Source organism: Lathyrus oleraceus, chromosome 6, assembly GCF_024323335.1.
Source record: "Lathyrus oleraceus cultivar Zhongwan6 chromosome 6, CAAS_Psat_ZW6_1.0, whole genome shotgun sequence".
NCBI classification, from domain to species: domain Eukaryota; kingdom Viridiplantae; phylum Streptophyta; class Magnoliopsida; order Fabales; family Fabaceae; genus Lathyrus; species Lathyrus oleraceus.
In genome coordinates this window covers 154,132,429-154,159,824 of record NC_066584.1, presented here as the reverse complement: position 1 = coordinate 154,159,824, position 27,396 = coordinate 154,132,429, and the positions used below count along the sequence as shown (strand labels likewise).

The following is a 27,396-nucleotide window of genomic DNA, read 5'->3' as shown; positions in this document are numbered from 1 at the left end:
TAAAGTAAAGGGCTTGAAAATTGCATTAAAGTAAAGGGCTTGAAAATGGCACTAACATAAACAATTAGTATTGTTTTGCTTTTGCTTTTGTTTTAAGTCATTCTTTGGAGAACACTCAACTCACTTATCACAAGCATCAATCCTTTAACCAAGACATCTTCCAAAGGAAGGAAAAAAGGCCAAGTTTCCATACAATACCATGAAAGAGGGGAGACTTACAATCTTACTAACTAGAATGCTATGCCTTTTGTGTCAAAAATTTAGCGCTATGTTAAGCAATCGTAATTGGACTTATGTAGAAGTCACAACTATTTGAGGCCGGCAATAGAATTTTGGTGTTAATGCATGTTAGAGACATAATATAATGGACTATGCTCATGAAACATACCACACACAAAAATAATATTAAAAAAAGGTGGCCTAATCTCATCCATACTTATGTTGATTTTGCAATCAACTAGCCTTAGGATTTAGAGCCATCATAGGCCAAATGAAATGGATGCATAAAGAAGGGGAATTAGATGAAGAGGGAGGGGAATGAATCATAACTCAAATTGGTCAAAGGAGGACTTTTACCAAATTAATATCATTCATTCATTTTGGGAGATGGAATGTACAATCCATCAATCCCCTAAATCCAATGATATTAACCTAGCAAAGTCAAATCAACCTTGACCAAGGCCCAACAACACAAGTCAAACTTACACAAATCATCACAAGAGGTCAACAAAATTATTTGGCATTTATTCAATTTAAAAATACTAAAATAATGCATTTAAATTAAATATGGTTTGTCAAGTTCCTAAAACCTCATCAAAACACCGAAGAAATGGCCATGAGATTTATCATAGGTCAAACAAGGTCAAAGGACCTTGGAGAAAAAATTTCAGAAGTTTTAAAGACTTAAAAGTATTTTTAAACAATTAAAAATAAACACAAAATCAATTAAATCATGAAAAATATTAATAATGATCCAAAAAATAATTTTAATTCAAAATATGAAAGAGGAAATTATTTGAATTTTTTTGGTGAAACTCTCATATTTTTTGGATCAATATTAAAATTAATATGAATTTATGAAAATCAAATGAATTAAAACAAAAATCAAAAAATCAAAAAAACGTGAGCCACTTGATCTTCCTCATTAATTTAGGTGGCAGATCAAGTGAGCACAAACGCGCGTTCCATGATAGAACCTGGTCAGCGTGCCATACGCGTGGTAATAAAAACCAACGCCTAAGATTAAAACAAAGTGAATGGATCATATGGCTGGGAGACGTACCAAGACACCACCGGAGCCAGAGCTCCGGTCTTCTTCTACGGTGGACCTCATCGGACTGGTCCACCCTCAACCATCACCAAAATAAAAAAAAAAGAGGACATGATCTGAAAGAAAAAATGGCGTAGAGCAAAAATCTGACCTCAATTTCAACTAACCCCAAATATATAAAAAGATATGAGGAGTTGAATTTTGAGGTGTGACAACTGAGTTGCTTCGATTTGATCTCAAAGCAACTCAATCTTCTTGCCTACATTGGTAGGACTTCAGACAACCAAAGATCCAAGAGAATTGATGAGAATTGAGTGAGAATTGAAGAGAAGATGTTTTCTGAAATTTACCTTCAATGTTGGGCAGAAATAGATCTTGTTTGCTTTAACCTTGATCCGATCACACTTGAGAAGCTTGCAGGAGAGGTTTAGCAATGATACAAAGCTTTGGATCATGGAGTTTCTGAATCTCCAAATAGTGAGATTCAAACTCAATTTTCAAGTTGAAAATTCTCAGGTTTTCCTTTGAATGGTGAGGGTTTCAATTGGGGGGCAAAGCTGGCGCGCAGGGTGTGTATGAATTGAGCTCCAAGGGCCTGTATTTACAACAATTGTGATTGCTATTTGCACACTTGAAAAATTGCTAAATTTGGACATTTCATGCACAAGCTTTCATGGGCGTGTACAGGCCCATGAAGCAATCCAACTTGGTCCACTTGCATCTATTTTGAAGTTCAAATCATGCTTGGATGTCAAGGCAAAGTGAAGTGTGATTTTTGGCATTTGATTTCTTTCAATTATGCAACTCTGTTAAAGCCATGCGTAGACCTAGCAAACCTTGTCCAAAATGGATGAAATAGGACTCTTTGGAAACCTGAGATCCAAGGGAACAACTCTTATGTTGAACACTTTTCCATTTCGAATATGGATCAAGGTGAATTTTGAGGTGGAAGTTACGAAATTTCAACATGTTGAAATTTTTTCTAATTGTCAAGTCGTATACCTCAATGTTCCACCTTGCTTATCTTTTCATGTGAGCTCCAAATGAGAAAAGTGTCTTCATCAAAGTTGTATCTCTTTCAAATAAATTCAAAATGGGCACCAATATCATGTCATTTGGATTTAGAATGATAGAGTTATGTATTTTTGAAGTTTGGAAAAATTACTTGTTCAATGGTATAGGTAAAAAATGACCTATAATGTATCCTCATATCACATGCTCATAAAAGTTGAATTAGCTCTTACTCAAAACATAAAAGTTCAATTAGAAATCTTGAATTTTGATTTTGAAACTTCTAAATCTTTCATATCATAAAAATTGAGCAAGTTATGGCCTTGGGAAGTTGATTTTTAAATTAGGGTTTAGACAAAATGACATATAATGTTTCAACATAGAAAATGATTTTCCAAGAAAGACTAGCTCTAGGTCTCAACATGAAAGTTGTTTGGAATGTCATTTAGAGTAATATTTATCTTGGAATAATTTTCATATGGTGAAAATTGTAGGAGATAGGGTCTAGCGAGACCCAATTTTGATCAGATGAATTCATTTGGCCAACCACCATCAACCAACTTGCTAACCTTCAATTATCTTGACTTTCTAGGATCATGGTAGATCATATATGCATAAGATGAGGAGTTTTGAAGTATCCCTTTAGAAATTTGATCAATTGGTAATATAGCTTGTTGGAGAAGTTACTCAAGATACCCAGTAAAACTAGGGTTTCCAAGGCAAATCACCTTCAAACTCTTGAAGAAAACTTGATCAATATAACATGTAGAGATCATTGGGATTCACATATGATGATTTGAAACATTTGTGGATCAATCCTTGGTTGTGCTTTTTTCCATGAGGGTCTCAAACCCTAGGTGTGGACTTGATAGATCAATGAGGATCATGCCCTACCTACAAAAAGTTAGGCAAATACAAAGACATATTTTTGGTATTTGGTTAATAAAATGATAATATAAAAGTATGATACAATCACATGGTGCTTGGTGATCTCTCCTAAAACAAACCTAATGAAAGAGGGGTAAGGAGGATGCCAAGGTATGATCCCAATGCTAATGCTTATGATGAAATTGCATGAGGGATCTTAGGGTCAAAATTGGGGTCTTACAGTGTCAGTCAAGAAGCGATTAGACTACGTCTTTTCCCTTTTTCCTCAAGAGATAGAGATAGAGCTTGGCTCCAGTCTCTACCTTCAAACTCAGTAACCACATGGGACGAGTTGAAGAAAGTCTTCTTAGCCAGATATTTTCCACCAAGCAAAACAGCTATGCTAAGAGCTCAAATCAACGGATTTAAGCAAAAAGATAATGAATCTCTTTTCGATGCTTGTGAAAGATACAAGGACATGATGTGACTCTGTACATACCATGGACTTGAATAATGGCTGATTATACATACTTTCTATAATGGTCTGTTGTATAACACCAAGATGAATTTAAGCATTGCCGCTGGCGGTGCTCTAATGGACAAACCTTATGACGAAGCTTATGAACTCATAGAGAACATGGCTCAAAATCATTTCCAACGGGGAGGAGAACGTGTTGCTGTAGAAAAACCAACTCAGAAAAGCGGAATGTATGAAGTCAATGGCATAGACCACATAAATGCTAAAGTAGATGCGCTTACTCAAAAGATTGAAAGCTTAGCCCTAACACCAACAACTACCGTAGTTGTTATAACACCAAACTGTGAATTATGTGAACCCCTGGGCACACTAATGCTGATTGTCAATTATTTGCTGGTGTACCCACCGACCAAGTAAATTATGCCCAAGGAAACCCATATTCAAACACTTACAATCCTGGTTGGAGGAACCATCCGGACGTTTCCTATAAAAATAACAATGCTTTGTTTCCACCAAACCCAACACCTGCTATTCCACCTGGCTATCAGAAAGGAGCCCCTGTTGCTCCACAAGCACCTAGAAAGTCAAATATGGAGATCATGATGGAAAACTTTATAAATACCCAAGCTCAATAAAATAAAGAATTTGCAAATCAAAACGCTCATACGAGTGAACTGATGAAATAATTGTCAAACGAGTTTGATGCTATGGCTACCCATAACAAGATGTTAGAAACCCAGATCTCCCAAGTAACTCAACAACAAGCCGCAATAGCAGCCCCAACTGGAGCATTCCCTGGTCAACCTCAACCAAACCCAAAAGGCGATGCTAATGCTATCACACTTTGGAGTGGGACATAACTAGATGAACCAACAGACCCAAGAATTCAAAGTCCAACCATGTATCAAAATTCTGGCAAAGGATCCAAGAAAGTAAATGAACCGACCAAGGACGGAAAGAAAGACGAAAGCGGAGAGGAAATAGATAAAGACACACCTTATGTGCCTCCGCCACCATACAAACCACCTGTACCTTATCCCTAAAGGCTTTCCGAATCCAAAAATGAAGGACAATTCAAGAAATTCGTGGAACTTCTGAAGCAACTGAACATAACCATACCGTTCACAGAAGCCATTACTCAAATGCCTTCATATGCTAAATTCATTAAAGAGATTCTATCCAACAAGAAAAAGCTTAAGTATGAAGAAACCGTCATTCTTACTGCAGAGTGCATCACTATCATTCAACACAACATGCCTCCTAAACTGAAAGACCCTGGTAGTTTTTCCATACCATGCGTAATCGGAAAGTTTATCATAGACAAAGCTCTATGCAATTTAGGAGCCACTGTTAGTTTAATGCCCTTATCCACATGCGAAAAACTCAATTTGGGAGAATTAAGACCAACAAAGATGTCTCTACAACTAGCTGACCGTTCCGTTAAATTTCCCATAGGTATGCTAGAGAACGTTCCCGTTCAAATAAGACAATTCTATATTCCTACCGACTTTGTGATAATGGATATAAAGGAGGATTCCCACATCCCTATTATCTTAGGAAAACTCTTTTCAGCCACAGCTAGAGCCATCATAGATGTGAAGAAAGAAGGCTAACATTCGAAGTCGGAGAAGAAAAAGTTGAATTTCTCTTAGCTAAATTCCTACAAGCACCAGCTAGAGACGACGCATGTTGTCTCTTAGACGTCATAGATAAGTGTGTGAAAGAAATGGAGAAGGAACCAATTAGGTATACTGAAGTATTGAAAATTCCAACACCTCCTATATTCGAAGATGATAATCGGCATGAGCCATACGTGGATGACAGTCTGAGAGAGTGTCTATCACTAACCCCAAATCCAATGCCATGCCTCGAGAAACCTTCATTAGAACTTAAAACACTACCCAAAGGTCTAAGGTGTGAATTCCTAGATACCGAGCTTGAAAGACCAGTTATAGTCAACGCTGATTTAGGACAGATAGAAACCGAAAAATTACTCCATGTCTTAAGAAAATATCCAACAACTCTAGGCTATAACATCTCCGACTTAAAAGGAATAAGCCCCTCTATATGTATGCATCACATTATGCTAGAGGAGGACTGTAAAACCTCTAGAGAGCATCAGAGAAGAATAAATCCCATCTTGAGTGATGTAGTAAAAAAGGAGGTACAAAAGCTATTAGAAGCAGGAATCATATACCAGATATCCGATAGTAACTAGGTCAGCCCGATACATGTCGTTCCGAAGAAGGGAGGTGTTACCGTTGTTAATAATAAGAAGGGATAATTCGTTGCTAAAAGAACTCAAACTGGATGGAGAATATTCATAGACTATAGGAAACTAAATAAAGCCACTCGTAAAGATAACTTTCCATTACCTTTCATTGATCAAATTCTTGAATGACTGGCTAAGCATTCTCACTTATGCTATTTAGACGGATACTCAGGATTTTTTAAGATTCCTATCCATCCTGATGACCAAGAAAAGACTACTTTCACATGCCCTTATGGTACATTTGCCTATCGACGAATTCCATTTGGATTGTACAATGCCCCTGCAACATTTCAGAGATGCATAATATCAATCTTTGCTGATTTTATAGACGACATGATGGAAGTGTTTATGGATGACTTATCTGTTTGTGGGCAAAGCTTTGAAGGATGTCTTTCGAACCTAGAAATGGTACTTGAGAGATGCGTTAAGGTAAATCTCGTGTTAAATTGGAAAAAAATGCCATTTCATGGTCCGATAAGGAATTGTACTTGGGCATGTCATATCCAATCGAGGGATTGAGGTGGATAAAGAGAAAATCAAAATTATAGAACATATTCAACCTCCAAAAACCGTTAGAGAAATTCACAGTTTCTTAGGACACGCTAGTTTTTATCGACGATTCATGAAGGATTTCTCTAAGATAACAAAACCACTGACGAGCTTATTAATGAAAGACGCTGAATTCGTATTCGATGAAAAGTGCTTACAAGAATTCGAACATCTAAAAGTTGCCCTTATTACAGCGCCCATTATGAAACCACCTGATTGGAGTAAGCCATTTGAAATAATGTGTGATGCTAGTGATTACGCTGTTGGCGCAATCTTAGGACAAAGAGAAGATAAAAAGCTCCATGCTATTTATTACGCAAGTAGAACCTTAGACGACACGCGGATGAACTATGCCACAACAGAAAAAGAACTCCTAGCCGTTGTGTTCGCTTTAGATAAGTTTCGTTCCTACTTAGTGGGAGAAAAGATAATTGTCTATACCGTCCACGCCGCAATTAGGTACCTGTTAAGTAAGAAGGACACTAAGTCGAGGCTTTTAAGATGGATCCTACTCTAATAATTCGATCTAGAAATCAAAGATAAGAAAGGCACCGAGAACATAGTAGAAGATCACCTATCTAGGATTGAGGATCTAGAACCTAAACGAGTTCCCATTAATGATAATTTCCCCTACGATCGACTTGTAGCCCAATTAGAAGTCGAAAGCGAAACGATCGAAAGCTCTTTAATGTATAATGACATAGAAACCAACGAAGTTGTGGAATCTATTTGAGCAAAGACCACATTGCCATGGTATGCTGACTTTGTCAACTACCTAGCCGCTAAAGCGCTTCCACCATACCTAATACCAACAAAAGAAGAAAATTTTCCACGATCTTAAACACTATTATCGGGACGAACCACTATTTTTCAAAAGTGGAGCCGACGGTATCTTCCAACAATGTGTCCCTGAATCAGAAGTAGGTGACATCATATCCCACTACCACTCTGCATCCTATGGAGGGCACACAAGCACCTCAAAGACTTGTGCGAAAATCTTATAATATGACCTCTTTTGGCCTAATCTATGGAAAGATATTCACATCGCGATTAAAAATTGCGACCGGTGCCAATGCACTGGAAACATCTCTAGATGCGATGAGATGCCACTGAAAGGTATCTTAGAATTAGAAGTCTTTGATGTCTGGGGTATAGATTTCATGGGTCCTTTCCCATCTTCTTTTGGTAATAAATATATACTCGTTGCTATTGATTACATATCAAAATGGATCGAGGCAGTAGTGTCTCCCAGTAACGATGCACGAGTAGTGTATAGCTTTTCAAAAATCAAATTTTCCCTATATTCGGTGTACCAAGACTCGTGATTAGAGACAGAGGCTCTCACTTTATTTCCAAAATCTTTGAGAGATTGCTGTTGAAATATGGAGTCCAACACCAGGTAGCAACACCATATCACCCTCAAACAAGTGGGCAAGTTGACGTTTCCAATAGAGAGATAAAACAAAGTTTAGAGAAAACCGTTGCAAACTCTAGGAAAGATTGGTCTGCCAAACTTCATGAAGCTCCGTGGGCTTATATAACAGCTTACAAAACCCCGATAGGAACAACACCATTCAAGCTGGTTTATGGTAAATCATATCACCTACCTGTCAAACTCGAGCATAAAGCTTATTGGGCCATTAAGACCCTTAACATGAATTACACAGCAGCAGGCGCGAAACGAATTTTGGACATCCATGAACTAGAAGAACTTGGACTAGATGCCTACGAGAATGTCCGCATTTATAAGGAGAGAACCAAAAAGTGGCATGACAAACGAATTACAAGGCGAGAATTCAAGGAGGGTGACACATTACTTCTCTTTAATTCTCGACTTAAACTATTCTCAGGAAAACTTCGTTCTAGATGGTCAAGCCCTTTTGAGGTCACATGAGCTTTCCAGAGTGGAGTTGTGGAAATAAGAGGTAAAACCAATGAACCATTCATTGTAAATGGGAAGCGATTTAAGCACTACGACAATGTAAAAAGAATAAGGATTTTAGCATGAGCTATAAACTAGAAGAGCTACCCGCTCTTTCGAAAGGTTATCACCGTTTAGATCGATGTTGAGCTTCTGACATTAAATGAAGCGCTTCGTGGAAGGAAATCCACGCCCTTTAATCCTTTTCTTTTCTTTTTAGTTTGTTTTCATTTTTATTTTTATCCCATGTTTGTTTTTAGTTTTTCCTTTTTCTATTATTATTATTACTATTACTATTATTATTACTACCTATTCTAATACTAACATGTGATACCTTTTTACTAATAGTATATCCATTTCTACTTTCAGGCTAACATGGCTTAGGATAGCTTATCACTAACTTAGGAATATGGAGTATGTTGATGATATGGAGGTTGTATTTAGGAACGAAAATCAGAGGCACCGTTTTGACATGTTAGCACGGAAATCAGAGGCACCGTTTTAACATGTTAGCACGGATGGACTGACCCTGACCACCTTAAGACTGAGAGACATTGTTATGTACCTTCTGAGCCAAGTAGGCTGGGAAAATTTTACTGTGAGGAAGAGGTATAACCAATACCGTAGACTCACCCTTGAATTTATGAGTTTCCTCTATTATGACCCTAACAGAGGAATATGATTTGGTAGAGGTTTGACTACATTTAGGATGTTCGGAACCAAGTACCATTTCACCCATCATGAGATGGCCGAGTTATTAGGATTTTCTAGTGGCCCAGATGCTTCTACCATTACCTTGATGATGCCTTCACAGACCTAGACCTTGATTATTTCTGGGGGAACATAACCGAGAATTATCACCCTGAACCTCACACCATGTTTTCTGAGAATAACCACAACCCAACTATCTGATACTTTCACAAGATCCTGGCTCACACCCTATTCGGTAAGGAAGAGAACATCACCGCTGTTTCTAAGGACAAATGTTTTATCCTGTATTGTGCCTCCCAAGGGAGACCACTAAATGCAGCTACCTTTATGTTAGCAAACCTAGCCAAGATTGCCCAAGAAACACACGGTCCTATTATCATTGGTGGTTTAATAACCATGATTGCTGACGCTATAGGGTCGAGATACCTACTTAACCGTTTACATGCTTTTGGTGGTATCTTCCCTATGTACTTGCTCTTCTGTTTCAACCGTGGAATCATCGCCAATTTAGGACTGACAGAGTTTGAGTTGCTAATTGACAACGAGGTAGTCAGAAATTTTACACTGCCGAACCATGAGAAAACCAAAGTCCACAACTGAGCTAATTGGTTCTACAACTTAGAGGGCCAAAGTGAATCTCCTACACCACCTTACAACCCTCAGAATTATGAGAATCCAGAAGCCATCTTTCTTGATGCTGATTCACACGCTTCTGGTGCACATCCTGTTGTTCCTCCTATTGATTTCGGCACTGCTATACATGCTCCGTAGTCTGAAGTCGATTTCATCAGAGGAGAGAGTAGATTCTCTTTGAGTGGACCTCCTAGGATTTATGGATGTCGTTAACGAGCAGTCCGACCAGGTCTTCTAGCATATTCATTCTTTGGAGCATTCACGTGGACCGAAGTGATACCTAGTGTTAATTTATTTTACTAGAGTTTTAGTATTTTTGTTTGTTTAGTATTTTATTTTTGAAATTTGTTTCCCTTGTTGTTATTTCTCAGGGTTTGCTTACCTTACAGTCGATATATCGACATGAACTTATGTTACTCCTACGTTTAATTAATATACTTTGCATTTCAGTTATTTTATTCTATCGCTTATTACATACATCCTTACAAATTTTATGCCTTATAATTATAAGTATTAATTTTACTTCACTTCTTTATAGCCTCAATATGATTTCCCTGCTTTAATATTGCTAAAATCGTGAATTTTAGGTTAATGGCATTCGCCATTAAGCTAATGGCGTTCTCCATTCGCTTTGAATTTGAAAATCCCAGTATTTTAGGGAGATGGCATTCGCCATATGAATAATGGAGATCGCCATATTAGGAAAACATAGCGTTTTCCCCCTTTTTTCTTCTCCCTCCTACGCATTTTTCAAACTCGTTTCAATTAAAACCCTTCAACTTCCTATTCTATACACTATTAACTTAAAATTTCCAACTTCCAACCATTCCACTTCCTCCCATTCATTATAAATTCACAATCACTCATTTTCTTATTTCACTATCCCTTCCATTCACTCTTTTCTTCTCAAATTCATAACCTTCTCTCCCTATTCCTTTTTCATTCATTCAAAATGCCTTAAAGAGCTGTTTGACCAAGAGGAGATATGGATTACATGGGGATTGTTTTCGGCGAGCGAATTGATGGCGAGAATCAGAGGAACAATTACCACAAGCTCTTTAAGAGAGATGCCTTAGCAACACGGTACCCCGAGAATGCTGCTCTTCGCGATTTGGGCTTATTCGATAGTGTCCCTTGGATGCTTAACAAATTAGGTATGTCTCATTTTCTTACTTTAACTAGTTCTACATTTATCCGACTTACCTACGAGTTTTTGAGATCCTTTCGATACACCACTCTAATCGGAGGTTCCCGAACCACCGACACTGCATATTTTAGAATGTTCAACAGAACATACGCTATTAACCAAGACCAATTGGCCGACTTACTTTCATTCCCTCATGGGGACGATTTTGCATGCCAACACCCTCTAAAGAGCGATTGGGAATCCAGTGCTCTCGACTCTTGGCAGTAGCTAACGGGAAAAACCACCACTGATTGGGAAGGACTAAAAGCTATAGCTATTCAAAACCCGACCATTCGGCATTTGCATTGTATTCTAACCAGTACTATTTTTGGTCGAGAGAATACCGGCAAAGTGAATTCTAAATACCTTTTTCTTATTTATTGTGCATTGTCAGGAACAAAAGTTAACCCAATACCATTCCTACTTGCACACTTCCAGTCCACCTGTGCTCAGACTGGAGGTCCTATTTGTATCTGAGGGCTAATCACATCCATATCCCTTGCTTTAATCCTGGGCATGGAGTTGGCTATGCTTGAGTCGTTAGAGACTCCATTTTCAGACCTTGATTACTGCCGTAGCATGCGCCTCATTAAAAATAAATCTGACGACAAGTATTTCTTAATGATTAGTAACTGGGATGTTAGGGGAGTTACTTTACCTTGCGCCCTGCATATCAACATGCGAATGAGCGCTAACTAGACTTTTGATATCACCGCCCCCGAGCCCGATCACATGGAGCAGGATGCTCCACACACTGGCACCCATGCACATACCACACCTTCTTTTCCTGACTCTTTTGCAGGTACCTCATCCGGAAATCATCCCCATGAGGAGTATGAATATACCTCCATGAGGACAACTCTTGATGATGTCCTAAGTGAGCTTAGACACTAGAATGATGCTGAGGCGGACTGCAATGTCCTACTTAGGAATATTCAGATGCAGCAGGCATATATGAGAGTCTTCATTGACCAGATCCGACAGACTCAACTTGAATTTGTCAAGCGGATGAATCTCCACATAGCTGACCTCATCGACAATATAAACGAAGTGCATATGGAGGTGGCAAGTATGCGGGAGTACATGCAGCATGTGCCCAACCCTGAATTCGGTAGAGGAGGTTATGCGTGACACAGAGGCCGCAGCCGACATCACTGAGCCACCCTATTAGGTTTCACTACTCCTTTCTTCGCCTTGCACTAAAACATTGAGGACAATGTTTGGTTCAAGTGTGGGGGACAAGCTTTACCGCTTTTCTATTATTTACTATTTTATTTCCATTCTTAGTTTATTTTCATTCTTAGTTATTTTTAGCTTTTGGTCGAGTCATACATGTGCTGTCGAGTCCTATTGTGTGATAATTTTTTCTTTTGTTTGAACATTCCCTTAGATTTGACCCCCAATGATGATTTTTTTTGTTCTGATTCAATGGCATGACACACCTTTAGTATAGTCTATTTCTACCTTTTAGGCTTTGTTAGATAGACTTGGGAAATTGTCGATAATATCGGTACCGTCCTAACACCCTAAATTCCCTAAGTATGCAATATTGATTTGAATAACCATTATGTCAAGACCTTAATGCTAAGTTTCTTTAAGTAACCCCTTGAGTAGTTTATACTAGCAGTCAACACCATCCTAAAACACACATGAGTAAGGAAGCCGATGCAAATAAGTGTATGATCTCAAGCAAAAACACAAAAATGAAAAGTATAATGAATAAAATCTGTGATAAGATTTGACCCTTCTAAGTTAGGTGATCCTTACCCGATCATTTAGCCCAACTGTATGAACTCTTAAAAATTCAGTTGATACTTAAGCAAAATTTTCTAAGCGTGAAAAAGTTGAAAGCGAGATCATAGTCACTAACAGGTTCACCTACCTTGAATGTGTATGGATAACGGGCTTAATGTGATTGCGCTAGAATGAAAAAGAGGTTTAAAAAGACGAAGAATGTAGGTCGAGTTATAATGACATGACTCGAATTGGTTTTGCATAGGGGGGAGTTTTTGTCCGTGAAATGCTGATGTCTGTCACTACGATATCCTTATTTTTGGTATCTAGTACCTATTTATCTAACATTAGCCTAGCAATCTCGTACTACTTAGAGTGTCACCGTGCCTATGTTTCAGACATTACGTTTAAATGTTTATATTGTATGTTGGGTGATTACTCGAGGACAAGTAACGGTCTAAGTGTAGGGGAATTTGATAATGGGCAATCATATCGTGTTTTTAGGCCCAATTCACATGAAATCCGTTTATTTTTTTATGCATTTTATCGTCTTTTACTTCCATTTTATTTGTTTTATAGTTATTATCCGATATCATTGATGTTTTGGAAGCCTCGCGCAAAAAGGAGCAAAATAGGAGCTAAAAAGGAGAAAAAGAGCAAGTTCTATGCATTCTGTCCAGACGGCGTTCGGCATATAGGATATGGCATTAACCATTTACTTCACTGCCATGTCACTTAAAATATGGAAGGAATGGCGTTCGCTATTCCCCTAATGGCGTTCGCCATTATCCACAGTAATAGAACTGCATTAATGGGCAATTTTGAACCATTTTTTTATCCACTATTTTCCCTCCACTTCCCACGCACGATCCAAGGAAGTTACCAGGTCTCAAAACCTCTATAAATAGGATTGTAAGGGACTTTGGAAAATATCCAAGTTGTGCATAAGCTCTGCTGAATCGAGTTTTTCGATTTAAGCATAAATTACCTATAAAAGGGACAATAACTCACATCGAGGGATTGTCACACCTGTTCTAGTTTCATTTTATTTTCATCTTCATTGTACTCTTGGATTGAAGAACAAGTCAGCCGTTATTTTATTTTCAAGTCAATTCAAATTCAAGTTCAAGTTAATTCCAGTTTTATTTTAAGCAATTTCAGGTTCTTTTTACTGCTTTTGATATTTGCATGTTTTACTGCTTCAATTACTTGTATGCCATGTTGCTCTTAATTTTGAATGTGTTAATTAAGCTGTTCCGAAATAATACCATATCTTGCTAATTTATTTTGAGTCTGGTTATGAGGACCGTCGTTACCGACGAGACTCGGTAGTAATAATAGGTGCGAATTTATGATTTAACTATGTTATGGCTTTAGTTTCCCATTGCATGTTTGATTGTTTTGGCACGAGAGTGTGAGACAAGTTAAGGTTCAATCCGATATCGCGAGAGTGCGAGGAAGGAACCAGATAGTGGAAACTAGGCATCGATCCTAAAAACAGCGAGAACGTTTTAGGCATCGTTTAGGATCTGATTTACTTTCAAAATGCGCTTTCTAATTAAAACGGGCGAGCGAGAGCAAAATATCGTGGTTAGGAGGTGTGATCTTTCTCAATAGCGCGAGAGTGTGAGATGGGATCTTTAAGTTGGTATTTTCTACTTAACGCAATAGAATCATATTTAGTGCCCAATTCTATCTAATCCCTTAGGTATGCAGAATCCATATTCCGAACTCATTTGTCATTATAACTTTTAAATCATTAGAAATTAGTATTTTCGTTCTCGTTTGTAACCTTATACCTTTTAGCCTTAGCTTTGCACTGCAACAATAGAGAACATTAGTTTGACCATTAGTCCCTGTGGGTGCGATAATCTTTTAAAACTACACGATAGGTTGTGCGCTTGCAGTTATAATCCGACAGACATGCCCGTCGCTCATCACGATCCTTGAGACCTCACTGGGGCGAAAGTGTAAGAACAAATTTAGTTCTACAATGTATCTATAAGATTTTGATGATAACAAAGGATGAAACAAAAATGGTATCCTAACGAAAGTTTTCTAAGTATGCAGGACTCTAATCAAAATAGTCAGATAGACACTCATCAGATACATAATCAAATTCTAAGATACTAATTAGAAGATACGCAAGCAGAAGCTCTGACTCTGATCAACGCAAGCGCAAGCTAAACAAAATACATCAGACACTCTGAAGTGGAAGAATGACTCTAGAATTAGAAGACTTACACTCTGATGAAATTAAGTGAAAGGAAGCTCTGAAGACAATCAACAACAAGCATCCATCTGATGATACCCGTATGAATAGAGACTCTGAAGTTCGATCTATCTAATTCAGAATACTTAGCTATGAAGGAACCCACTTATAGAAAGAATCTGATTTAGGAAGAAGTTTATGGCGCCCCAAAATTGTTTTGGAAAGAACACAGAGATTAATGACATTAATCATCCATTATTGCCCAAGATTCTGACATTAACATCCTTCAACGGTCCTCTCATCACTCCTATATAAAGGATGGAACGCTTTTCAAAGAACTAACCTGAAACACACGAGAATATAATACTTCCACTATATTCATTATTCATTCTCTCACACGAGTTGCTGCTCTAACGTGTGAAATAATTCTTTGCTCTTACTTGTGTAATTTCTGCTTATTTTAGAAGCACCAATCATTACTGTAATCATATTATATTGCTAAGAAATTTCCTCAAGTGACTTGTGAAGCCTGTAAACTTGAGAGGGCTAAGAGATCTTTATTCTCTTAGATGATTTTTAGTGTAATCTTTCAAGATTAGTGGATTAAGTCCTTTATGAAGGCGAAATCACCTTGGCCCGATGAACTGGAGTAGCTTTGAATTTCAAGCGAACCAGTATAAAATTCTGTGTTGACTTTATTTGTTTCTGCGTGTGTCTAAATTCCAAAAAGTTTTATTTTCTCAAAACAATTCAAACCCCCCTTTCTTTTTTTTCTCTACCTTCAATTGGTATCAGAGCTTGGTTCTGTTATTGATTTTCTAATCAAACACTTAACAGTGTAGAGAGATCCAACCTGAGAAAAACACTATGGCCAACACCAATGAAAGGGATAGTTACAATGTTAAACCTCCATCTTTGATGGAGAAAAATTTGATTACTGGAAAGATAGAATCGGAAGTTTCTTTCTGGGCTACGATGTTGATCTATGGGACATAGTTACTATTGGCTACATACCTCCTGTATCTGACGCTGGCGTTGCCATTGCCAGAAACAAGATGACAGATGATCAGAAGCGCGAATTCAAAAACCATCACAAAGCCAGAAAATATTGCTGAATTCCATTTCCTACAATAAATATGAAAAGATCACCAACAGAGAAACAACTAAAGAAATACTTGACTCCCTTTGGATGACTCATGAAGGAAATTCACAAGTCAAATAGACAAAGACTCTGGCCCTAATTCAGAAGTACAAAGCTTTCAAGATGGAGGACGATGAAGCTATAGAGGTAATGTTTTCTTGATTTCAAACTTTAATTGCAGGACTCAAGGTTTTGGACAAAGGCTACACAACTGCAGATCACGTCAAAATGATCGTCATAAGCTTACCAAATAAGTGGAGACCCATGGTCACCGCATTAAAACTGTCAAAGGATCTGAATAACATCAGCCTTGAAGAACTAATTAGCTCCCTCAGAAGTCACGAGATATAGCTTGAGGAAGATGAGCCTCAAAGGAAGAACAAATCTGTAGCACTAAAGTCCAGATCTGAGAGACGCAAACCAGAAAGGAACAAAGCCTTCCAAGCTGAAGAGGAAGACAATGAAGAATCTGAAAAAGAAGACTCTGACGATGAAGAAGAGTTATCCCTTTTAATCAGAAGAGTGAAACAACTATGGAGAAAAAGGAATAATAACTTCAGAAGACCAAGACCCAAGGGAGATTGCTCAGAATCAACTTCCAGAGGCAAATCAAACAAAGAGGTAACATGCTATGAATGTAAGGAAACAGGTCATTACAGAAACAGATGCCCAAAGCTGAAGAAAGAAAGCTTCAGAAGAGACAGTTTCAAGAAAAGCTCCTTTAAAGCCAAGAAGGGACTCATGGCCACCTGGGACGATAGTGGATCTGAAGAACAGGCAAATGTTGCATTCATGGCTACCACTTCCGGAAACACATCAGATGGAGAGTATGATCCTGAAGAGGTATTTTCTGATCTTTCTCGCTCTGACCTTGAATCATGCCTTTCTGAATCTTTGAACTCATATCAGAAACTTAAACAAAAATTTAAAGCACTAAAAAGGGTTCTTGAAGGAACCATCGAAGGAATAATAAGCTTGAAGGAACTCATATCAGAATTAAAAGATGAAAATCTAACTCTGATAAAAGAAAGAGACTCCACAAATAAACAATGTTTAAAACTTGAAGAAGCTTTATCTCAAGCCCCACAAACTTCTAACACAATGATATATAAATATGAAAAATCTTTTCAAAAGTTTCTGAAAAATGGGATAGAAAGAAGCAGAATGACATCCATGATTTATGGAGTTAGTTAGAACAATAAAAGAGGAATAGGGTATGATCCTAGTGAAGATAAATATTCTACAGATGACAAACCCAAATCTCCTTTCTCTTATCACTACACGCATGCACATACACAACGTTTTACTAATGCTAGAAAACCCAAAGTTCTAAGAAACTCTGGGAAAACTAATCACAAAGGATCCAAAAGATTCTGGGTACCAAAGGATAAGATTATTTATGTTGCAGATATCTTATGCAGCAGAGTTAAGACACCAGTCATGGTACCTGGACTCTGGATGCTCGCGACACATGATGGGAAGAAAGCATATGTTCCAAAGCCTGGAACTTAAAGATGCTGGCTTCGTAGGTTTTGGAGGAAATCAGAAAGGTAGAATCAGAGGCTCCAGAACTATTGGTAATGGATCTCTTCCCTCTATATTTGATGTTCTATACGTAGAAGGATTAATGCATACCCTGTTATCAATAAGCCAATTAAGTGATAACAGTTATGATATAAGCTTCAATCAAAAAACATGTAAAGCAATTAATCAGAATAATGGAACAATTCTATTCACTGGCAAGAGGAAAAACAACATTTACAAAATAAATCTTTCAGATCTAAAAGATCAAAATATAAAATGTTCGATGTCTGTTCACGAAGAGCAATGGGTATGACATAGACGCTTGGGCCACATTAGCATGAGAAAACTCTCTCAGCTAAATAAACTCGAGTTAGTCAGAGGTCTACCTAAGATGGATTTTTCTTCAGATGCTCTGTGTGAGGCATGTTAGAAAGGAAAATTTTCTAAAACATCTTTTAAAAAAAATGTTGTTTCCACCTCTAAGCCTCTGGAACTTCTTCACATTGACCTTTTTGGGTCTGTTAAGACAACGCCAGTCAATGGAAAGAAGTATGGACTGGTCATTGTTGATGATTTTAGTTGTTGGACATGGGTAAAATTCCTAAAGAACAAGAGTGAGTCTCACTTTGAATTCACTATCTTCTGTTCTAAAGTGCAAAACAAATTTGACTCTAAAATTATCAGAGTCAGAAGTGATCATGATGGCGAATTTGAAAATATGTTCTTTGAAGAAATGTTTGATTCTAATGGAATATACCATGATTTATCCTGCCCTAGAACTCCACAACAAAATGGAGTTGTAGAAAGGAAGAATAGGACACTCCAAGAAATGGCCAGAACCATGATCAATGAAATAAATGTGGCTAAGCACTTTTGGGCTGAAGCAGAAAATACATCATGTTATATTCAGAATAGAATCTCTATAAGACCTATTCTGGAGAAGACTACATATGAACTGTGTAAGGGAAGAAAATCCAACATTTCTTACTTCCATCCTTTTGGATGCTCATGTTTTATTCTTAATACTAAAGAACATATGAACAAGTTTGACTCAAAATCGCAAAAATGTATTATGTTAGGATACTCAGGACGCTCTAAAGGCTACAGAGTATACAACACAGAAACCAAAATTATGGAAAAATAAATACATGTTAGATTTGATGATAAGCTTGACCCTGAAAAGTCAAAGCTAGTTGAAAAACTTGCCGATTTGGAGATAACTCTTGTAGGCTTTAACGAAAAGACTAAAGCATGAGAAGAAACTGAGAAACAAAGTCCAGATGCAACTGAAATCTCAACTATCTAGAAAAGATAAAGAAATCTCCCTAACATCTCTGAAGATTTGATTATGGGAAACAAGGATGAACTTGTCAGAACCAAGTCAACATTCAAAGTATTTGAAGAAACTCCTCTGGGATTAGTATCTCTAATCAAGCCTACTTCATGTGATGAGGCACTTCAAGACAATGACTGGGTTCTGGAAATGAAAGAAGAACTAGACCAATTCTCAAAGAATGACGTCTGGGATCTTGTCCCAAAGCCTAAAGGAACTCATATTATTGGAACAAGATGGGTATTCAGAAATAAACTAAACAAAAAAGGAGAAGTAGTCAGAAACAAAGCACGACTGGTGGCACAAGGTTACAGTCAACAAGAAGGCATTGACTACAATGAAACCTTTTCTCCAGTCACCAGGTTAGAATCCATTCGTTTACTTGTTTCCTTCGCTGTAAATCATTCCATCAAATTATATCAGATGGATGTCAAGAACACATTTCTTAATGGTTATATATCAGAAGAAGTGTATGTTCATCAACCTCCAGGTTTTGAAAATTCTAAATGTCTAGAACACATTTTTAAACTGAAAAAATCATTGTATGGTCTAAGACAAGCTCCTAGAGCTTGGTATGAAAGACTAAGCAACTTTCTCATGGAACATGACTTTATTAGAGGAAAGGTTGAGTCTACACTCTTCTGTAAAAACATTATAAATGAACTCATGATATGCCTGATATATGTTGATGACATTATTTTTGGTTCAACTAAACCCTCTGTGTGTCAAGAATTCTCTGAGCTGATGCAGGCAGAATTTGATATGAGCTTAATGCAAGAACTAAAGTTATTTCTGGGAATTCAAATCAATCAAGCTTCAGAAGCTACTTATGTATATCAAAGTAAATACATGAAAGACATTCTGAAGAAATTCGAAATGGTAGAATGCAAACCTGCCAAGACACCCATGCATCCAACCTGCATTCTGGAGAAAGAAGAAGTTAGCCTGAAGGTTTGTTAGAAGCTCTATCGTGGTATGATAGGCTCTTTATTTATTTCGATGTAGATTATGCAGGGGACATAATGGAATGTAAAAGTACATCTGGGAACTGTCAGTTCTCGGGATATAATCTCATATCGTGGGTCAACAAAAGACGGTCAACCATCGCCCTGTCTACTGCAGAAGCAAAATATATATCAGCTTCACTTTGCACAACTCAGATGCTCTGGATGAAAAATCAACTAGAAGACCTTCAGATCTTTGAGAGTAACGTTCCTATCTTCTGTGATAATACTGCTGCCAATGTTTAAGTAAGAACCATATCTTGCATTCTAGAGCTAAGCACATAGAAATAAAACATCATTTTATCAGAGACTATGTTCAAAAAGGGGTAATATCCTTACAATTTATTGATACAGACCATCAATGGGCTGATATTTTCACTAAATCCCTTGCTGAAGACAGATTCTCATTTATTCTAAAACATTTAAAAAATCAAAATTTACCCAGAATAACCAAATGTGCTTCTCTGAAATAGTAAAATAAGGCTCTGAAATAAACATCTGGTATCTGGATCTGACACTGATACTTCTACCAGTTAGGAGTCATCTGAATTAGAAATCCTCATGATCCAATCCCTTGGTATTCCTGAAGACTATATAGATCAACACGTGGGGCATCATGCGTCTGACTTTGGATCTTCTAGACAGTTGTCTAGCAGAAATCAAGAGACAGACCCTTGAGATCTCCTCGAGCAGTGTGTTGATTTGGGGATTAGACTTCCATCATGGGTTGTAATCATGTCTCCCCTAGGCGTGTAAACTTGGTTAATATGCACCATTAATTTCATAACTTCTCAACTGCCTCTAACGCTGTCGTTTTTCATGCATCTCTTTGTGTATTTATATTTTTCACTTATCACAATCTCACACTTTTACACTCACGCCCTACACAAACCCCCTTCTCTCTCTCAAGTTCACCATCTTCATTAGTTCTTCATCAAAGTTTTTCATCCTTCAAACAAGTTCATTAAATTTCTTCATGGATGCTCAACAACAATCTGCCTACAACTATTCTCAGCAGATGGAATCAACTAATCAAACGCCCATTTCTTCTCAACAAACAACTTCTACAACCGGTGTTGTCTCCACCCCAATCTACAAAGAACCACACATTCTAGACCGTGAACCTCACATTCATCTTGTCACGCCCTTTGATATGCTTGAAGTATTGTGCGAATCACTGGTAGATTTTGATAAAATTAAGTGCAATGGCATAGACCTCACTGAGGAACTAAGAATGCAAGGATGGGAAACCTACTTCCAGAGACTCTATGACCCTGTGCACACTTATCTGGTAAAGGAGTTCTGGTGCTTCGTAGACTCAGATGATCACTACATCGTCTCTCATGTTCTGGGAGTCAAAATACTCATCATTGAGAAATCAATAGCCTCCCTTCTGAACATGGAGAAGACAGGGGGAAGAAGAACCTACAACATCAACCTTATGGCAAAGTACTTGTCCCAGGAAATCTCCCTTACCATCTTTCAACAGAACGCTGAAGGCAAAAACTCTAAAAACAAAGAACTTCATCAGAATCTCCATGTATGGTTGAAGATCATTCTGGGCACCATCCATCACCGCCCTGCATCAAACTCTTATGACTACATCAACATGGATCAGAAGTGCATCCTCTACTGCATTCACAAAACGCTAAAACATGTAGGATCATGGATTCATCATTTAACATGTGAAATTGCATCAAGATAAAAGCGCCATTTGAACATTTCTCCAACATGAAAGTTGTTCCTCTTGTTCCAAGCTTTCTAGAGATATAAAGTTTTCTCTATTTGGATTAGAATTGAGAAAGTTATGCTTAGTCAAAGTGAGACATTTTTTAGGACACTTAGCCAGTTTTCTTGCACTTCAAGGCATTATTTGTCAATACTCTTTGAAAATACTTTCTTGGCCAGTTTTCTTGCACTTCAAGGCATTATTTGAAAATACTTTCTTCACAAAAATTGTGCCTTGCCATATCCTCTTTCAAATACTTTTGGAATCATCTCATTTGGATCCATGGTTTAACAGATACATTCATTTAAAGTGGGCACCATGACTTGATTTTCTAGCCAGATTTTGGGCCTGGCTGGCCCAATCAGATTTTCTAAGCATGCTGCACAAACCAGTCACGTTTTTTTTTACCTCTTTTGTCCATGCATTGAACATCCATTCACTTAAGTTTGGCCCAAAATAACAACATTTTACACCTCACTTCACACTTTTATTCTTATGGATAAATCACTTATTAAAAAGCCCATGAGAACACCTAATCCACCCTATTTAAGAAGCTGAAACCCTAACCCTAAAGGAGCATTGGAATTTCGTGATAAGGAGGAAAAGCTTCATCACATCTCATATTCCATTTTACTTCTATTTTCCATTAGGTAATCATCTCTTCCATGACCATGTTTTGATATATCTACGCTTGCTTACCATGTTCATCACCATTAATCCTTCCATTTTCATATTTCTTTTTCTTATTTAAAATATTTTCTTCATCCATAAAATTACCCAAAAATATTTTTCACTTTTCTTAACATTTTATTTAATTTTATATAATTTTTATTTTCGTATTTTTTCAATATTAAAATTTTATTTTAATTGTTTATTCTAAATGGTCCATTTTAACACACTTTTTTTATTGATTTTAATTTTATGACTTAAAATTATTGTTAGCATTTCATTTTTGGGATGAAGGTTGACCACTGTCTCATGGTCAATCTGACATTTTCTTGAAATTTTATTTCACATTTTCAATTTATTTTGGATCTATTTTTGACCTAGTTTGGTTGGTTGACTTTTAATTTGACTTCTGTTTTATTTTAATTAATTCACGTACCAATTTTCATTATTTTTAAAATATTTTTGGGGAATGATGATGTTCTGACCCCATATTATTTATTTTAATTTTTCATAATTTTCTTGATTAATTTACTATTTATTCTTGATTTATTTCTAACCTAGTCTTATTAATTGACTTTTGGTTTGACCTATGTTTTACTTTAATTAAGTCACGTACCAATTTTAATTATTTTTAAAATATTTTTAGGGGATGATGATGTCCTGACCCCACCTTACTTAGTTTAATTTTTCATAATTTTCTTGATTAATTTTCTATTTATTTGTTATTTTTTAAGTTGACTTGAATTTTCAATTGACTTCTTTATGATCGATGTTTGACTTAGGGATTGCTTATGGCAATTGAAGAGATCTTTTGATCCTCCCTTGTTCATATCATATGCCATGTATTAGAGGCCTTTTACCTTGATTTTATTTGGTCCTTACCTCATTTCCTGATTAAATTATTCAGTGGACCCTTCGTGTGTATATTTTCATCTGTTTGATTCATCTGTTATCTTTTATACTTGTTTCTCTCATTCATGCTTTCTATTGCTTGATTATTTAACATGTTCATACTCCCATGCGTTGTTTAAATGATCCATTATTTGATTCTTTGGTTTGATTATATATTATTTATTTATTCGATCTGATTGATAACTATTGCCTACTTGAATGATGTATGAGGCATATATTCTTATTGTTTGTTTGCCATGAACAATCCCCATTCATAACAAATGTACCCCTCTCCCATAAAGTGTATAATATTTATTTCTTTATTTCTTTATTCACCTGTTAATACAAGAATTAAAACGAACATCCGATAACCATTTCAAAATAAGATCAAAAGCTCGATCCGACGTCGAGTAATCATTTTCAAAACTTAACAGAACCAACCCACATTCATCCATCCTCTTGTAGGTCGATTTCCTCAGGCATCGCCATCTACCCGTGAGTCGATTGCCTCCGGCATTGCCATCTACCCTTATCCGTAACTCCTTTCCGCGCTCCATCCGTCGACTCTTGTTCCGTTTAGGTAGCACCCATTAGGTAGAACCCTTTGTATGATAACATAGGTAGAATTCCCTTATTCTTTGCATGCTAACATTAGGTAGATGTTCCCCTTTGTAAATCCTAACACATAGGTCCATATTGCATGACAACTATAGAGCAGAGCTTCCCCACTTTTAGACCTTCCGTGCGTCTCCAATCTTGTGGCATGTCAATCCGTTCTATTGCAAAGAGGTAACTGCCTAAGACTCGATTCAGCGAGCTGCGACACCTACTGCTAGGACGTGAACGCATTGCCCACTTTCCTTTGACACAACTGGTGTCCCCTTTTGTAAGTCCATGTTCAGATGGAAATCCTTAAACCCTAGTATAGTCGAACTATGACAACTCTGATTCTCATATTCAGATGAGATACGTAGGCACGATATGCGATGTCTTGCCGAGTTTGACTGACGACTAACAACTAATCCTTGTTTACTTTCGCCCTTGCTGCGATTCTTTTCTCTCGCCCTCGCTGCGATCGAGACCTTCCCTTTCTCTTGCCCTAGTTGCAATCGAGACCCTTGTTCCCGTAGTTAGCCGAACTACGTTTTTCTTTGATTCTCATTCCAGATGATATACGTAGGCATAAGACTCGACGTCTTACCAAGAACACTTCTCTTTAACCCATAGGTAGCCGAGTTACGAAGACTCTGATTCTCATACTCAGATGAGATACGTAGGCAGTGGATGCGACATCCTTGTGAGTCATTTTCTTTTAACCTACCTTTTAGTAAATAGTACTTTAGATATACCTACACCCTTTAGACTATAACAACACTTATGAAAAGGGCTCCCTAGGAGTACTTAGGATCTTTTGGGTGCTTAAAACCTTCCCATTGCATAACCAACCCCCTTACCCAGATCTCTGACATTTTTACTAGTTTTTTATTCGATAAAAATTTTAGGTTTTTGTTCGCTTTCTTTCCTTTGGATAAATAGAAGTGCGGTGGCGACTCGACTTGTATGGTTTACCTTGGATTTAGTCAATATCTCTAATGGTAACGAATACCCCGCTACAGAAAAGTGGCGACTCTGCTGGGGACTATCATTTGCCTAGTGGGTTTTGCCTACTTTTCATATTTGTTGTATTTTATGGTATATTGCTTTGTGACATATTTTTGTGCAATTTGGGATTACTGTATTGTATGTAATGATTGAATTGTTTGAATATTAATTCCTTGTATGCTTGGTGATCTTCGTGATATGAGTTCTATACCCGAACTCGAGTGCACTTAGGATAGGAGAATGGCATAGTCTTGTTGACTTGTGTGGAGTTATTCCTTAGCAAGTTGACTTGCAAGCCCATTCACTTGGTGGAGGTTATGTTGGGATCAATAATGTCAAACGAGTAGTCGTGGTTAGGCATTACTCTTTCCAATATATGCCTTAGAAGCCAAGGACCTTAGTTTACCACGCCCATCTTGGCCTATTTTTAGGACGTAGTGCGAAGATCGTTCAAGTGTAAGATTTGATACGATTGTTACGCGATACTACACTTATAAGAGTCTCTCTTGAGAATATTTTTGGAATACGAGTAGTCGTTTATCCGATAATATCCGAAAGATGGGATGATAACTATGGGAACCTCTTGTAGAACATGATTGTCATGTTTAACCATAGTACACTCCATTTGGGTGGTTCTTAACCAAGACTCCATGCTCGTGACTCGCAACAAACCCTTGATTCGTGGTTGATCTGTTCTTGTGTATCCTTAATATCAACGGAACTTGGGTGTTGATAAGGTGTAAACCATAATCCACCAAAATGGACAATTGATATTAAGGATGACTTGATCCATCCCATGACCTTTGTGTGGTGTAATTTGCTTGATCCTTGAGTGTGATTGTTGCATCCATGCATTCATGCATTCATACACATCCATATCATCAACAATGAGAAAAATTTCAAGAAACTTAAGAGTTCTATTTGCAAATTTTCAGACATGGATAAGCAAAGAAGGAATACGAAGAAGTACAGTTTCAGAGAACCCGACTTGAAAGAGTTAAGGAGTTTGACATCCTATGTATTAGATCCTTGGAATTCAAGGCTCGTCATGGGAAGCTTCTGTCTATTCTGGCTACTCAAGTGGATGAAGGTCTAATGAGTGTGTTGGTGCAGTTCTATGATCCCTTGTACCGTTGCTTCACTTTTCTGGATTTCCAACTTTTGCCCACGCTTGAGGAGTATGCCTATCTTGTGGGCATACCTATCCTAGACCAGTTGCCGTTCAGTGGCTTGGAGAGAGTTCCTTCTTCTCAAGAGATTGCTGGTCTGTTGCGTATAGATGAATCTATTATTGGTGCTCATATGACTACCAAAGGTGGAATTCAAGGTCTCCCTTCTGATTTCCTCATTGATCAAGCTACTATGTTTGGTAAGGCCATGAGTGAGGATGCCTTTGAGGCCATATTTGTACTTCTCATCTATGGGCTAGTGTTATTCCCCAACATCGACAAGTTTGTGGATGTGAACGCCATTAGGATTTTCTCTACTCTTAATCCCATTCCTACTCTGTTGGGTGACACTTATTTCTCTTTGCATATGAGGAATGCAAAGGGCGGTGGTACCATTGTGTATTGTTTGCCTCTGTTGTACAAGTGGTTTATTTTGCACTAGCCTCAGACGCTCGCCTTCAAGGAGAACAAAGGATGTCTACGGTGGTCCTCGAGACTTATGTCTCTCACTAATGATGATATCTTTTGGTACAACCGTGTATATGATGGTGTGCAAAATTATCGACTCTTGTGGTGAATTCTCCAATGTACCTCTTCTTGGTACATGCGGTGGAATTAACTACAACCTTATTTTGGCACGTCGTCAGCTTGGGTTCCCCCTAAAGGATAAACCCAATAAAATTCTGTTAGAGGGGGTGTTCTTTCAGGAGGGTAAATATCCCCAAGGCTTGAAGGGCAGGATGGTCCGCGCTTGGCGCAAGATCCATAAGAAAGGAAGGAAGGAGCTAGGTCCGAAGAACTGTATCGCTTTGGAACCCTATACCTCTTGGGTTAGGAGGAGAGCTTTCGAGTACCTCATGCCTTATGAGTATCCAAGACCCACACCTTTGGTTGTGGCTGGGCCTTTAACCCTCCCTAGCCAAGGAGTAGAGGAGTTGAGAGACGAAGACTGTTCGCGTGCTTGGATCCGTGAACGAGAGGAGTTGCTTCAGCAGATCAGAGAGAAGGATACTTTGATAGAGTTCCTTAGGCACCAGATTATTGATGATCCTGATGACGCATTGACTTCTCTACTTCCTTAGTCTTCCAAGTTTTGGAAGAGGAAGTATGATCGACTCGCCAAAGAGAAGGCAGATATGGAGGCAGCCTATGAGAGGGAGGTGAAGAGGCTTCGTGCAACTTATCTTCCGGTCTCGAAGGCTTTGGACGATTGCTTCTAGGGATCCATAGGATGTTCATTTTCCTTCTCTTTTGTATTGTATTTGGTTACCAAGACTGTACTTCTTTGGCGTAAAAACATTTCCAAATATTAATTGATGTGATATTTCCGTATGTGATAAACGTTTAATATTTCCAAAATAAGGTTGCACCTGTGCACGGACAAGGGGTAGTGCGAACGTGTGGACCACTAGATGAGTTTCATTGATAGCTGGTAGAGGAACCGTCTGTTGAGTGGATTGTACAAAACCAGGGGCGCCTTCAACTGGAGG

General features: G+C 37.8%; 1 protein-coding gene across 1 annotated transcript; it reads left to right on the top strand.

The window, feature by feature from the left end:
* Nucleotides 1-4,768: 4,768 nt before the first annotated feature.
* Nucleotides 4,769-5,239, top strand: LOC127094505 (uncharacterized). The gene has a single exon (XM_051033330.1). The coding sequence runs from the start codon at nt 4,769-4,771 to the stop codon at nt 5,237-5,239; it is 471 nt and encodes a 156-aa protein (XP_050889287.1).
* Nucleotides 5,240-27,396: the final 22,157 nt, after the last annotated feature.